This window comes from Homarus americanus, unplaced genomic scaffold (assembly GCF_018991925.1).
Source record: "Homarus americanus isolate GMGI-L3 unplaced genomic scaffold, GMGI_Hamer_2.0 scaffold18017, whole genome shotgun sequence".
NCBI classification, from domain to species: domain Eukaryota; kingdom Metazoa; phylum Arthropoda; class Malacostraca; order Decapoda; family Nephropidae; genus Homarus; species Homarus americanus.
The window spans coordinates 5,116-21,003 of record NW_024733826.1 but is presented as its reverse complement, the minus strand read 5'-3'; the positions used below and the strand labels follow the sequence as shown (position 1 = coordinate 21,003).

The following is a 15,888-nucleotide window of genomic DNA, read 5'->3' as shown; positions in this document are numbered from 1 at the left end:
GGATTTTTATCCAGGAGAATGAGGCGGCAGGCTGTCAGAGCATGGAGGTGGTGGCAGCAAGAGGTTGCTAGCTTTCTTGCAAGGGGGCGGTGGCATTGCATAGATCATCTGCGGCGGCCTGCCCCCTCCAGTTTCTTAAGTGCTTTTTTCCAGCACCCCTCCTGTTATTTTCTCGAACATGACAGCATTTGGAGGGATATGGGCACCCTGGAACCTGATGCTTTCCTCTGCACTTGCAGGGGATGTTTTTCCTTTAATTGTTGTAATGTCTTTTTTTTTATTGGCAGAACACCACCGGAAGATTCCTCTGTGAGAGATTTTACCGCCGAGGACACTTTCCCCACATGCATCTTGTTACCAAACTTTCTGGCAAGATCATCTGTGTTTTGCTTTCCGTCTCCTATGAATTTCAGATTCTTCTTCAGTGTTTTTGTCTCACGTGAGGGGATCATCAAGGTTCCTTTCTGCCACATTGTCTGTCTTCTATTCATTGCTGCCAAATTTTCTTTGCACTTAGACCTTGCGTGTGTCCTCTGACAGAATAGGTGGGGCATTATAGCCAGTATTTGAAGAGCTAATGTGGCCATGGAGGTGTCGTGTATTAGATTTTGATTGCCCCCAAGGGACTAGTTTATTGGGCACCCCCTTAGATCCTGTGCAAGGTGAAGCGCATAAGCGTTTACAGTGCCCATCTGGGAAGCATGCAGAGTTCATGCTTGCCTCTATGACTCATACATTAAGGGCGTAAAAGCCTGAAGGGTCATGGGTTTTGTCAGCAAGTTACATAAAATGACAGAATGATGAGTGTGTGGGGGGAAATTTCCCGGTACAGTTTATCTGTTTATGACAACGCGTGGCAGGTCCCTAATAATGTCAAGTGCCAGGCCATAGCCATAGGCATTGACAATATTGAGGGACATACCTTTTAGTGTGATTGTGGTGGCGTGTACGTCGGTAGTGTCAGCTTCTAGGGGGACGTCGAGAGGTTGGTAGGGGATGTCCTTCTTGGCGTAGATACGTAGTCCTCTAGCATGTCTGCATGGTGGTCAATTGATGTGGAAAACTGGAGTGGATGGGCCCCAGGTGCCGGCATGCCGGTGGGGGACGGGAGCCGGGGGTGGTGTGGGCTATTTTGTTGACCCCAGGTGTTGTAACTGTGTTGGCTGGCACAATGCTGACTCACCACAATGCCCCAAATGTCCGTCTGTCCCAGGAGAAAAGCCACCCCAAAGGCTGTATCAATCTTAACCTCTCCCCCAGCCTACCGAGCCTTCTTCAACAACACCTGCCCCTGCCTGGCCTCACCTGGCTGCAACACAGCACTCCCGGCCGTCTCCTAACTCAACTACAACTGGGCCTCCTCTCCGTCTCTACTCTGACGCTGTCAGGCCTTGTGCCCCAACAGATGCCCCCCCCACAACCCCCCTCCGGTGACACGACACAGATCATATCTGTAACCACCAGTCAGGCGGTTAAAGGAATATTCAGACTCGTGACGTTGAACTTCAACATTATAATTCGATCAAACCTGTTGAATACAATTCATTTTAGTATTTCAAATAAATCATACATAGGCAATCATATAAAAGTCTAATCCAATATATATTTACATAACAATCATAGCTATGTAATTACTCTAATCTTAACGCTTACAATGCGTACTTAATTTGCCATATTTTTATGTCGCCACAATGATAAACGATGCAATGGACACAGTCTACCTGTGTATACAATAAATACAAGTTAAACTTATGTGTTGAAAGTCTTCAGGAGAAACAGGTTAGGTGTTGGTGGTGTGATGGGGATAGCGACAGTGAGGCTGGTGGTGCCCGGCTGGGCACCATGTGATGAAGTTGGCCACTTCAAACTCGCTGTGTCAGGCGTATTATACGCAAACAAGCTCACCTCACACCACCCAACACCTTAACCTACTCTAGGTCTCTCATCTGCCTCCATCTCAACACTCTATATACTGTATACGGGCAGGCACACCCAATAAACATGACAGAGTTACAGCCTAACATAATGTTTGTTTATGTGTCATCATAATTCAGTACCGCTTGCGGTAACAATATCCCTCTTACACGAATTTACCAACAGTATTGAAAGACTCTTTGATTAACTCTGTACTGCCATCTCCAACCTACACAGACTACCCCTGCCTCCAGCTGCTACCCAGTCACCCCCCTCTTCTGGTTTGACACAACCTGGTAGCCCCCCTGTGTGCCCCTCACGCTCACAGCCTACTCCACCGCCGCCTGGCACCACTGCTGGCGTCCACACCGAGCCTGCCCCGTGCTCGGCTGCCCCCGCCCATCCACTGCACACTCATGGACCCGAGGACACCACCCCCGGCTCCCCGTCCCCCACCAGCATGCTGGCACCTGGGGCCCATCCACTCCAGTTCTCCACATCAATTGACCACCAGGTGGACATGCTATTGGACTACGTATCTACGCCAAGAAGGACGTCCCCTACCAACCTCTCGACGCCCCCCTTGAAGCCGACACTACCGACGTACATGCCACCACAATCACACTAAGAGGTATGCCCCTCAATATTGTCAATGCCTATGTGCCTCCCTCCACCCCTACTGTACCTGTCCCACCACACCATATCACCTCCACCCGCACTGTACTTCGCCACGCTTAGTACATTGACAACCGACTCTCACATCCTCTGTCACTACATCCTCACTTGCCCTATGACCTCCTCCTACAGGTCCCCAGCCGTTACCAACACCTCTTCCCTCCCTGACCAGATATCCCTCCTCCTAGAGACAGGCACTTGACATTATTAGAGACCTGCCACACTTTGCCATAAACAGATAAATTGTACCGGGAATTTTCCTCCCCACACACTCATCATTCTGTCACTTTATGTAACTTGCTGACAAAATCCATGACCCTTCAGACATTTACGCCCTTAATGCATGAGTCATAAAGACAAGCATGAACTCCGCATGCTTCCCAGATGGGCGCTGTAAACGCTTCTGCGCTTCACCTTGCACAGGATGTAAGGGGGTGCCCAATAAACTAGCCCCCTCGTGGGCAATCTAAACTAAAAATCTGAGTCTCTTTCTCTAACACACTCAAGACCTGCCAGGAGTCAAGTACCTCAGAGATGATTCCTTTGGTCATTATCATTGAGGTTATGCTCGTATGTCGTCCTTCAGCATGATATATAACATATAAAGTCCTTTAAAATTCATCTCTACAATCATTCTGTGCCAAATTTCTGTTTGAGAGAGATTAGTGCACACTATATTGTGTGAGTATACAAGATAATACCATATAATAAAGTACAATGGTCCTGAGTACTGTATGTGTTCTCTGAATTATACAAAACTTGCCCTGTAACCGTAAATGCGTTCGTTTACAGTCAATCAGTACCGTATAAATTAAATTATTATGCCTGTAGCTGGACTGTGGCAGCTAGGTGCCTTCTGCTCTCATGGGCACCTTGAGTCTACTCAGCTATGAATGGTGCCTAACTTTACATTAAGAGAAATGAAAGCAGGAGGCTTAGCTTACAGTGTGCAGTATAAATATACTTGTTTTCACTGTATGGATAAATTGAAACATTTACTGATGACATTGAAAAAGTCCACATCTTTAACGTTTGTTTTAAAAATTGTTTCTCCTCTCCGGGATGAAAACTAAATTTAATTATGATAGAGATGGAACTTTGAGAAAATTTTGCAGCAGTTTAGCTAACACAATATTTTCTTATTGTCTCGTAGTATAAATGTTGGCAGTAACTTATCAGTGAAGTATATTATTATAAATTGACAATGATATTATGTGAGAGTAAGAATATTTATATATACAAGAGCATAAGAACATAAGAATGGAGGAAACTGTAGCGGGCCTTTTGGTCCATACTGGGCAGTCCCATTTACACCCAACCCCTATTGCTCATATATCCATCCAACCTATGTTTGAAGCTATCCAGCGTATTAGAGTTAATGATGATGTTTGGTAACTTGTTCCACTCGTCCACTACACTATTTCCAAACCAATGTTTGCCTATTTCGCGCCTAAATCTAAATTTCTCTAATTTAAAATCATTGTTACGAGTTCGCTCCTGGTTGGATAGTTTGAGTACCTTGGTAATGTCCCCTTTGTTTAGCCCTGCCTTCCATTTATACACCTCTATCAGGTCGCCCCTCGCTCTACGTCTCTCGAGGGAGTGGAAATTAAGATGTTTTAACCTGTCTCTATACTCAGGGTTCCTAATGCCTGGGATAAAGTCTTGTCATTCTCCTCTGAATTCTTTCCAAGGATTCTATATCCATCTGTAATACGGTGACCAGAATTGAACTGCGTAATCCAGGTGAGTTCTCACAAGGTGCAAGGTATAATTTTAAGATGAATTCACTAGTCTTGTAACTAACACTCCTTTGTACGAACCCAAGTACTCTATTAGACTTGTTTCTAGCAAATACACATTGCTTACTTGGCTTAAGATTCCTGCTTATCATTACTCCTAAATCTTTGTCGCAGTCGGATTTCTCAATAACATCGTTGTTCATCTGGTATCTGGTTTCCCTGTTTACATTTCCTATACTGAGTACTTTACATTTGTCCACATTGAATTTCATCTGCCATTTTTCAGATCATTCGAAAAATTTTTTTTAGATCTTCCTGTAGTTTTGCGGAGTCCTCGTCAGATTTAATTACATGCCCTATTTTAGTGTTATCAGCAAAGTTACTTATGTTGCTGTCTACGCCGATATCTATGTCGTTTATGTATATAATAAATAATAATGGTCCGAGTACTGAGCCTTGGGGAACTCCACTAGTGAGATTGCTCCAATGGGATTTAGTGCCGTTAATGCTCACTCGCTGTTTCCTGTCCTGTAACCACGCCCTAATCCATTTTAGAATATCTCCTTTAATGCCATGAGCCTTCACTTGTCTTATTAGTCTTTCGTGGGGGACTCTGTCGAAGGCTTTTCTAAAGTCGAAATATACCACATCATAATTGTGCCCCTCGTCCACTGATTCGAAAACAGATGAAAAGAATGTTAATAGATTAGTTAGACATGAACGCCCGCTTGTGAAGCCATGCTGGGAATGATTGATCATCTTGTGCTTCTCCAGGTGATTTCGAATAGAGTTTGAAATGATTGCTTCCAGTAATTTGCCTACAATTGATGTTACTGATTGGTCGGTAGTTAGAGGATAGTGATCTATATCCCTTCTTGAAAATCGGTATTACTTTCGCTATCCTCCAGGATTCTGGTACTACACCCGTTTTTAAGGACATGTTAAACAACTTTGCTTAGGGCATATATACACAAATTATGTTCAAAGACTGGAGTCGGTCACCAAGCGAAAAAAATGACCACAATGCGTTGTAGACGTTTTCAATATAACCAAAAAAGGAAATTTCGCTTCGTGTTTTTTTTCAACAGCCACAACGCGTTTAGACGGTCTTGAAATTCCTATAACCTGAACTGACCTAACCGAAACTAACCTAACCTAATCTAGCCAATCCTAACCTTACATAATCTACCAAATCCATATCTAACCTAACCTAATTTACCCAACCTAATTTAGCCAAACTTATTTGAACGTAACCTAATCTAACAAAACTTAATCAAACCTAACATAACATAACCTAACTTAACCTAACCTAATATAACCTAACCCAAACTAACCTAAGTAAACCTAATCTAACTTAACCTATAGCAAAATTTTGCTCTCTGGTTATTTTGAAAACGTACACGACCGTTGTGGTCGTTTTTTTCGTTCAGTGAACGACTCTGGGCGGCATTGGTATATTTTGTATGCATTATAGTTTAATGGATAATTTAATTTTGGTGTTATCCTAAATTCTAGTCATTCTTGATTTACATATATTATGGAATCCTCTATTGTGGAATCGTCCAGGTGTGATGTAACCCCATCTTGTGAATAGTGAAAGTCCACTTCTTTCTGAGGAAAGTGGAAAATTTATCAGAAATGAGAGAGAGAGTTGTGCAACTGATAAGAAGATGCACATATTGCTACTTTGTTGATCTCTCACCCCTAGCCCTCTGCCCCCTCACCACCACCTTCCTCCCTCCCTCCCGTCCTGGATGGAAGAATAAGTCAGACAGACAGAATAGGAAGACAAATCAATTGTCGATGCTGAAATCTGGCCTCAATAGCCTTGAGAGCCGTGGGTGTTGTTATCCAGGTGTCACTTTGATGTGTGTGTGTAATAAAAAAAAAAAAAAAATATATATATATATATATATATATATATATATATATATATATATATATATATATATATATATATATATATATATATATATATATATATATATATATATATATATATATATTAAAAAAATCCTAACTACAAATCTGCAACGTTCGCTTCTTCACACACACACACACACACACACACACACACACAATCAATTCATCATGAGTCAGATTCACAGAGTGAGCTATAGTGAGAATAATGGGAGATCAGCCAGGGGAGCAGAACTCGAGTATGAAGAGCGATTTTCCCCCGGACGGAAAAGGCCTCCAAGTGGTCAATCCATCCTCCTCCCGTTCCTGTACAAATGTCTGCCACTCCCGTCTCCTAAGTGGTGGACTTGTGGCCCTATTCAGTCCGGACACTAATGTACAGGGTTAGTCCACCAGGAGAAAATGCAACCAATTGGATTTATTTACGTAATGTGTGGGAAGGTTTTGTGATGCAGATGAGGGCGCCAGCACGACCTCCTCCCTCACTTATCGCCCTCCCTATGTTCACAGTCTCATACGAGCAGTCTAGATTCAGATCCTCAAATGTTCATACATACTGTCTGTCCAACTTTGTACTCTCAAATATCTGTACGCCCATATTTTATTTTGACTGGAAAGAGCAATTTAATTATAGCAGATTCCCAATGTAATTTTTATACTATTTTAGTCATCATCTTTGTTCCGTAGGGACAGAAAAAAAACCCACTGTAATTATTGAGAATTAAAGCCCTTATTTTCCCATAGTCACTCTGCCAGTGTGTAACTAAGAGTTTCCAGGTAAAACATTCTCATGTTTATTGTTAAAGAAGGTTGTCGATGGCATGGATAAACTTACAAAGGCTTATGTCCAAGTTATTTGTTTACTTAGAGACCAAATGGTTATAAACTCTTTCCATATTACCGAGCTAAGATATTATAAAACAAAATAACTCTTTAAAGCTAAAATAACATATATTTGAATGTTAGAATTGTTTTTCTTGTCCTTGTGTCGCGGTGGTAACGATTCCTGTTCACACACAGAGGTCCCGATTCCCGACTAGTGAGGTATTGTGTGTATATATATTTATGTGTGTGTGTATTTGTAAAGTTGAAAACTACCTCTAAGGTATACATCCAAATTTATGAATAGAATATAAGATTATATAGTACTCGCAACAAAGGAGAATCGGTTTGCATTTATAAGATAAAGCAGGTATTAAATGATACCCTACTAGGTAGAAGGCAGCTACCAAACAGGGAGGTACTACCGTCTGGGAAGATATTGGAAGCATAATGTGTTGTCTAATGGTAGACCCTGCTGCCATATGGCATCACGAAAATTGTGACCAAGTCCCAGGTTGGTGATCTGACTTTCTGCCTCATTCACGCACAGTTGCAGGGTCTCATTTGTTTCTCTTACCATTGACAACACAACATACATATATTGTTTCTCACTCTTGATCTTTTTTTTCATTTTTGTATTTCTTTATGGTTTATTATTATTATTATTATTATTATTATTATTATTATTATTATTATTATTATTATTATTATTACATTTCGCCCCCCAGGCCCCGATGTAGGTCAGTGACGTGTGCCCGGGTGAGCTAATTCCCGTAAAAATAATAATAAAGTTGACCTTTTATGAAATAAATAGTACAAAGCACACCCCCAGGGAAAGGTTGAATTGAATTGAATTGAAACCGTTTATTTCGCCAGAAAAACACAGATACAGAGTGAATAATAATAACAATATTAACATGGCTGAGCCAGTTGAGAACCTGAGCTCTCTTTTAGGCACCTGATATATACTATACATTTATCTCAAGGAAGTATTATGTAACATTTAGTATCATCTGGAATAGTACAATAGCACGGTGGTAATAAGAACATCTCATAATGTTACCACGGTTATCACTTCAATATTTATTTATTTTATTTATTTATTATTTATTTCTTTTTGTAGTTAATCTTTTTATTTATTTATATATGCATAAATTACAGTGGAATTGAAAAAACATAAGTATAATGGGGGAGCAGTACAAAATGGGTTGTACAGTAATAAGGTTGAACAAGAGGACAGAGCTGTCAGGATTATGTTCAGTTGGCAATTATGTTTATTGCAATGGTAATTACTTATCTATTTATATGATAATTTCAGATAAAAAAGTTTTGATGGATGGTACAATAAAAGCAGATACTATAAATATAGTAGGTGTTGCAAGAAATATTATTACTTAGACAATAGATATTTTTTAAGAGATGATTTAAAGGAAGGGAGTATAGTCTTTGCTCGGATGGGTGGGGGTAAGTTATTCCAAACCTTCACATGGTAATATTTTATGGAGGTCTGGGACTGAGAGGAGCGCATGGGGGGTGGTTTTAGTAGCTCTGGGTGCCGTACGTTGTATCTCTGATTATTCCGGAACTGGAAATAATTATTGTCAAGCAAGTGATTGATAGATTTGTAAACAAAGAGGGCACAGCAGTGGGTGTTAATATCTTCGAATTTTAAAATTTTCAATATAGCAAATTTTTCGTTTGTGTGATCTGTTTTTTCAAGTAGGTCATTGTCCGTACAACTCTCTTTTGTGCAGTAACCAGAGATTGTGTTTTTGAAGAGCCAGAGGCCCCCTATAGTGTGTGACAGTGTATCAGGTGTTGGTAAACAAGATCATGATAGATTTCTTTCATTGCTGTGAGAGTGAGTGACTGTCGAGTGTGATACATGATACCGCACTGTTTATTGACTTTACTGTGAATGGCTTGTATGTGGTTTCTCCAGTTAAGTTTCTCATCAACAATAACTCTGAGGAATTTAGTATTTTGTTCGCGTTTGAGGACTGTATTACCAAGGTACAGGGGGTCCAAGTCTGGGGGTAAGTTTTTCCTTCTGTGAAAGATCGTGTAGTGGGTTTTCTCAAGGTTTAAGGTCAGTTTATTACGTATTACCCAGGTCCTGACTTTAGTTAATTCAGTGTTCATAGTTCTCATCAAGGAATGGAGGTCTGAGTTGCTGGCATAGAGATTACTATCGTCTGCAAATAAGTTGTATTTTATGAGTGTGCTGGCGTGGACTATGTCGTTTATGTACAACAAAAACAGTACTGGACCGAGAATGGAACCTTGGGGGACGCCATACAAGATTGGCGAGGAGTCAGATTGGTGATTATTATAGCAGACATACTGCATCCTGTTGGACAGATATGAGGTAAACCAATTGTGGGACAGGCCCCTAACGCCGTAATGTTCAAGCTTTGAAAGGAGGATGGTATGGTCGACAGTATCGAAGGCTTTAGAGAGGTCCAAGAATATACCGACTGTGAACTGACTGTCATCAAAGGAATTTAAGATGTCATTAGTAAAGGATAGCAGAGCACTCTCAGTCGACCTTCTAGCTCTAAATCCAAACTGGGAGTCTGTAAAGATGTTATTGGCATTGCAGAAGGAATTTAGTCTATTACATGCTAGCTTTTCCAGTATCTTACTCAAGGCTGGGAGGACTGATATGGAGCGGTAATTCTTGAAGAGACCTTTGTCCCCAGATTTTTTATATGCTGGGTGAACTTTAGCAATTTTCAGTTTATCCGGAAAGACACCACTAGTGAAGGAGGAGTTACAAATGTGTAGGAGAACAGGTAGTAATAAGTGGGCTACTTTCTTAATGATGCTCATTGATATATTGTCTTCGCCTGCTGCTGCATCTTTGGACATTTTTATGATGGCCAGTAATTCATCTGCTGTGACAGGAGATAAGAACAGCTCATTTTGCTGTCTGTTTTGCAGGTAGGCTCTAAATTCCCCATGGTGATCTGGGATGCTCTCTGCAAGATTTTTGCCAACATTAATAAAATATTCATTGAAGTGGTTGGCAATGAGGGAGGGTTCCGTTATAACTGAATCGTTTATCATAAAAGCTGAGTGGGGGGCCGAAGGCTGAGTGTTCCTGTTCTGAATAGAATTTATGACATTCCAGGTTTTCTTACTGTCGCCTGATGCTGACTGGAGCTTATTTGTATAATAGTTACGTCTGGCATTTCTAACTGCTTGAGTTACTCTATTTCTGATACTTCCTTAAGCATCACCGAAAGTTATGGGTCTTTTTGCAAATTTCCTTTGGAGTTTGTGTTTTTCCTTTATCATTATCTTAATTTCGCTTGTGATATAGGGTTTGGAAATGGATACAGTTTTCACTGACTTAGTCTTGAGCGGGAAGCATTTATCAAAGCAAGCATTGAAGATGCAAGAGAAGTTACAGCTGTTCACGTTAGGGTTGTCGGAGGCATAGACAAGATCCCAGTTAGCATTCATTAGGTTGTTTTAAAAAAGGAGCATGTTGTCGGCGCAGTAGTCTCTGTATTGGATTGAGACTCTACTAGACCTTTCAGGTCTTGTGGCTGTTTTATACATGGCAAAAACTGGGAAGTGATCTGAGATATTGTTATAAATAATTCCACTTGCTAGGTTGTTAGGAGTGTTGTTAGTCCAGATATGATCTATCACAGTGGCAGAGGTGGCAGTTACTCTAGTGGGTTTAGTTATAAATAGCTGAATGAAAGAACATTGAGGTTTGTTTCTTGATTTTACACTGGGGTTGTCTATGTAGCAGTCTTTCCTCTCTGAACTTATGATAGAGATAAGCTCCGAAAATTTATCAAGAAAATTCCTTACATTAGTGTGGGGTCTTCTGTAGATTATCCCTACTAGGATATTTCGTGTGTCGTTACGTAATTCAATGAAAACACTCTCCATGTACTCCTCCTGAACCTTTAAATCATCTCTTACAGAAGTGTTATACTTGATATCAACATATAGGGCGACACCACCACTGTGTCGTGACGTGTTGACGCAGTGTCTATTATAATTAGGAATGTTATACAAATGGTCAATATCGTTAGTGAGTTTGGTCTCACAGAATCCAATTACATCAAATTTGTGGGCAATAGAAGATAAAAACGGATCTACAAAGGTATCTAGATGAAGGGGAATACTGCTGATGTTATGGCTAATCAAGGAGAAGGAATGAGGTAGGAGGAAACTAGAACTAAACTCAGGAGAGTCAGGAAAGTGATAGTTACAGTTTGGGTTGGTGTAACCCAGTGAGTTATGCAGAAAAGCATCAGGATCGATATGAGGGAGTATTGTGCGTAACAGAGATGTGACCGACCGCCCAATCGGGTAACGAGCAAATCAGTGGCGAAGAGGATAAAAGTAAAACACTAAAATACGGCGTTGCGGAATGAGGTGTAAATATTCCATAGACTTCTTGCGTAAGTCAAATTTGAGGTCTGGGTCCGGCCTAGGGTTTCCTGTTTTGGGGGTTTCTTAGCATCCCGGGATTCTGGGACAAACCAGGATATTTCCCGGGATCCCGGGATTTCCCGCATCAGGTGATATTTGTACTAACTAATGCTGTATACTAACCCTATACTTCATTAGTGTAGTATCTGTAGATTATTTCTTAGGCAATTGATTTGATAAATTATATTACACTGAAGCAAAGTTCTCTTTATTAACTTGCATACTGGTGTAAAAATAGGTACACAATATGATTAAACAAGCAAATTTTTAATTAATCTCATTCCGTTAGCCACAAAAGAAACTCACAGACATTTGGAATGGCATTCAAAGTTAGCTATTCTACAATGTAGCAAATCAGAGATAAGGAATAACAATAAGCATCCCGGGATTTGAACCAAATTCCCGGGAAAAAAAACATAACCACTTACGCCCAAGATCCAGGGAAGGAAACCCTAGTCCGGCTCTAACATCAAGACATACCTAGTCCCTTTGGTCCCTGTTCACCTAGCAGTAAAGCAGGTACCTGCTGTAAATCGAAAGTTGCGAATTCGTATTCAGGGACAAGTTGTTGGAGCTTCCAATAACTTGCTTAGACATAAACCGTTGACTCTTCAGGCTTCTACGCCCTTGACTCTTCAGGCTTCTACGCCCTTGACTCTTCAGGCTTCTACGCCCTTGACTCTTCAGGCTTCTACGCCATTAACTCATGAGACATAAGGCAAGCATGAACTGAGCATGCTTCCCTGTTGGGCGCTGTAAACGCTTCTGTTTCACCCACAATAAGGATAATAGGTGCTCACCTCCTCCCCAAAAAATAATACTATCTCATTTAAAAAGGTTCATGAGAGTATGGTTTACTTTTACTGGATGTAACTTTGTACTACGGCTTAAGGCAGTCAGCTAGAATTACGACTACACCACTAAGTAGGAAAAAATAAAGTACGAACTTTTGATAATCCAGGTCCATAATTTCCACTGTCTTGCTTTCCAGAGGAAGAGAGGAAGAGGAGAGGGAGGAGGAGGAGGAGGAAGCTATTGGCGGCAGGTGGCGTGGTGAGTGTTATTTAGTCATCCTGGAGTAAGGAGTTGATAGAGATAAATTTCATTCAGTAAAATTATTGTCAATACACGTTGACACTGATTCAGTCTGGCTGGTGTTCATATTATCTTCACCTTATATAGCAGCACTTTATTTACCACACACACGACAAGGAAAATTACAATGTACACACCAGTCAATAAAAACACCGTGAACTTAATTAATATATCATTATATACATTATATGTGTGAATGATAAAAAATTAAAACACCTTGAGATATTGTAAACTTGATTATATAGAAGTTATATAATTCATGAAACTCTTCGTAATGTTAGCGATGATGACCTATGATTTTTTTTCGTGTTTCAGAAAGCGACCGACTCTTTACTCCCGCGGACACGTTGAATGTTCTAATAACTTTTTGTAATGCCAGGTGAATGTGTATGTTATGTGTACATGTATATTTACGTATGCACGTATATGTACAGTATCTAAAATAACTATCTGTGCATACTTTGTGGGAAACAATATGAGACCCTGGACGATAAATTTTGGTATATGAGGGCTATCACTAGTCACACGTAAAATTTCACTCGTCTCCGCAAGGTGGATAGCCCACCTGCTGTTAACATCCTCCTCTATTTCCCACTTCTGAACTTTACCTTATACTGTACCCTTCTTGCACCCTCAGAGCTAATGCTCTCTTCTCTCTGTATCACCGACCGACGTAAAATTTCGGAACAAATCGACCCTCACCTGCACAGATAGTTGTTTTAGCTACTGTACGCGTTTGTGTAAATGTTTTCATATGCATAAGTATAAGGGTTTTGACTATTTTATTATAAAAGTAGAACGGATCATCTGAAGAATCTCCACCCCAGCTTATTTCACCTAAAGATTAACCACCCCAACGCTAATCTAACCTAACCTAATCTAATCTCATCCTCCAAAATAACGTTAGGGTGGTTAATCTTTAGGAGAATATATAATTTACATATAATTTACATTCACTCCTAGAGTGAATCCCGTAAAATAATTAAGACTCACTACAGTTGTTTGGTCCCTCTGTGGTCATCGAATAGCCTATACAGTACTATCCGCCTTGTATCTCACCTCGATGTTTTAACTCCCCGCCTCAGAAAATCTGGGGAGGAAGGAAGTGTTGGGGCAGCTGATGTAGACGAGGAGGGCCCTTTGTACGCCCAAGAAGGAGAGGAGGCCGCCCGCTGGTCCTCCTTCCTCAACAACTTCTGCAAGAGGATTAGGGTGTGGACGGCCACCAGAGACGCTCTCACTCAGTACCGCGACGTGCTTATAGGTGGGTTGAGGTGTTAATTATATATATATATATATATATATATATATATATATATATATATATATATATATATATATATATAGAAAGAAAGTACATATATATATATATATATATATATATATATATAGTAATCATTAAAATCTGATATACGCCCAAGAGAACCTTACGAAATAAGGTTAAGTACATTATTAATGAACTTCGACCACAAAGACACTCCCTAGCATACACCTGTGGTCACTCAGCCTCTACTGTGATTGACCTTCTTAATTATTCCTCCGTCAGGTCGGCTGGAGGAGATGCGTAAGGTGGATCGTCTTCGTCGGGAGAACGCAGAGCTCAGGTTTCTCCTGCAGGGTGTTGTGAACGATCTGTAACCTGGGGCCTAGCTGCTGCTTGGGTGCTTCCTGTGCCGTTTCATCAGTGACAAGTTTTTCGGGTTTTACTGGAATTCTTATCAGTTAATCATGTCTGTTCCCACCAATTGTTTGATATATGTTGCTATTGTTATAAAAACTGTAATTTACTTCGTAGTCCAACAGCTCTGGCCATGCTTTGGATGATAATAACGCCAGTGAATTTCCTCTTCGTTTTAAAGGCTTGTTGAATAATTAATGCACATTTGGTTTTCGTTTGTCTGCACAATAATATTATCTTCTGTCGATTGTTATGATGATTACTGCGATAACAGAAACATAAACAAATGCATAATAAATATCAAAATGTTCATCTTTTTCCCAGCCCTGGTCTTAATTTGGATTACACACACACACACACTGGTTGATTTGTCAAGAACGTTGCTGAGATCAATATACTTATTGTTACGTTATCCTTTTCACCAACGATCGGCTTGTCAGCTGCGTGAGCGGTCGATTACGTCTCTGTTATGCAATGTTGGCAAGTACTCTTCTGGTTCAGTATGTATCTGTACCTGCGGGGAAGCATCTCACTCTTGAAGATCGAATAGGATAGAGCTCTTGTAATTTGCCCAAATTTATGAATAACAAAGGAACATAAGTGGAAATTAAGTAGATACGCAGTTCTGTGAATATACGGAGGCATACAGGAAGGTAAGCCCATCAATTTTTTGTATATACAATAAAGAAGAAGTCAAAATGAGTGAGACCAAGGATTCAGGGGACAGGAGGAAGGCAAGTGTCAACAAACATGGCGGAAAGAAGAACGCCGAAATGTGTGGAGAATGTGGATTAACAGTCAAGGATAGCGACAAAGCAGTTAGCTGTGATGTTTGTGAAGTGTGGTTCCACATCGAATGTGAAAAATTACCAGAAGAGGTATATAACTTCATGCAAGATGAGGAGGCAGAAGGAGTGTTGATGTGGTACTGCAGTCACTGCAAGAAGGGTTGTGCTAAACTGCACAAGTACATTAAAGGATTTGAACAACAACAGGTGGAACAAATGACCAAACAAAATGAATTGGAAGGCAAAGTAAATCAACTGAGAGAATTTACAGCACAAGAACACGATAAGAATAAGAAGATAGAAGTCAGGCTGGGTATATTGGAGGCAAAATCTGTTGAAATAAATGATGTGTGTTGGAAACAAATGCTAAGAATGACAGGGATTTTGAAAACAGACTGGGAACCTTGGAGGCTAGAACAGTGGGTTTAGAAGGGAAAGTAGATTATAACAGGGCAACAGGTAGTGCCACTGAAGTGAAACAGGAAGACAACACAGGGAAACCAGAGCCTGTTGGTGAACTTATAGAGGAATTAAATGAGAGAAAGAAGAGGGAAAAACAACATAGTGGTATATGGTGTGCCAGAATCTGGATCCCCAACAATGAGCGAAAGGATTGAGTGACAAATCTTGTGCACTGAACCTAATAAAAGAATGTGGCATCACTAGTGGCCAGAAGTCAATAGTTAAAGTGATTAGGCTGGGTAAATTTATCCAGGGAAAAGCTAGACCTATGCTAATCAAGTTATCTACTGCAGATATAAAGGCCAACCTATTTAGAAACATCAGGAACCTGCAA

At 40.5% G+C, this 15,888-nt stretch overlaps 1 protein-coding gene across 2 annotated transcripts; it reads left to right on the top strand.

The window, feature by feature from the left end:
* Window positions 1-12,503: 12,503 nt before the first annotated feature.
* LOC121870052 lies at window positions 12,504-14,574 on the top strand. Of its 2 annotated transcripts, XR_006089630.1 has the most exons (4): window positions 12,504-12,584; window positions 12,942-13,005; window positions 13,712-13,890; window positions 14,173-14,574. XR_006089630.1 is itself a non-coding variant. In XM_042371793.1 (3 exons), exons 1-3 carry the CDS (start codon window positions 12,920-12,922, stop codon window positions 14,262-14,264), a joined length of 357 nt encoding a protein of 118 aa, XP_042227727.1. In that variant the 5' UTR covers window positions 12,595-12,919; the 3' UTR covers window positions 14,265-14,574. The 2 variants fall into 2 exon arrangements, 1 of the variants encoding a protein (XP_042227727.1); XM_042371793.1 differs by lacking the exon at window positions 12,504-12,584 and having other exon boundaries at window positions 12,595-13,005.
* Window positions 14,575-15,888: the final 1,314 nt, after the last annotated feature.

Excerpts from the sequence above, each read along its gene's own strand:
- LOC121870052 (XM_042371793.1), top strand. The coding sequence starts at position 12,920 with ATGATTTTTTTTCGTGTTTCAGAAAGCGACCGACTCTTTACTCCCGCG. Across the intron at positions 13,006-13,711 it reads ATAACTTTTTGTAATGCCAG|AAAATCTGGGGAGGAAGGAA; the intron begins GTGAATGTGTAT and ends TCCCCGCCTCAG. Across the intron at positions 13,891-14,172 it reads GTACCGCGACGTGCTTATAG|GTCGGCTGGAGGAGATGCGT; the intron begins GTGGGTTGAGGT and ends TTCCTCCGTCAG.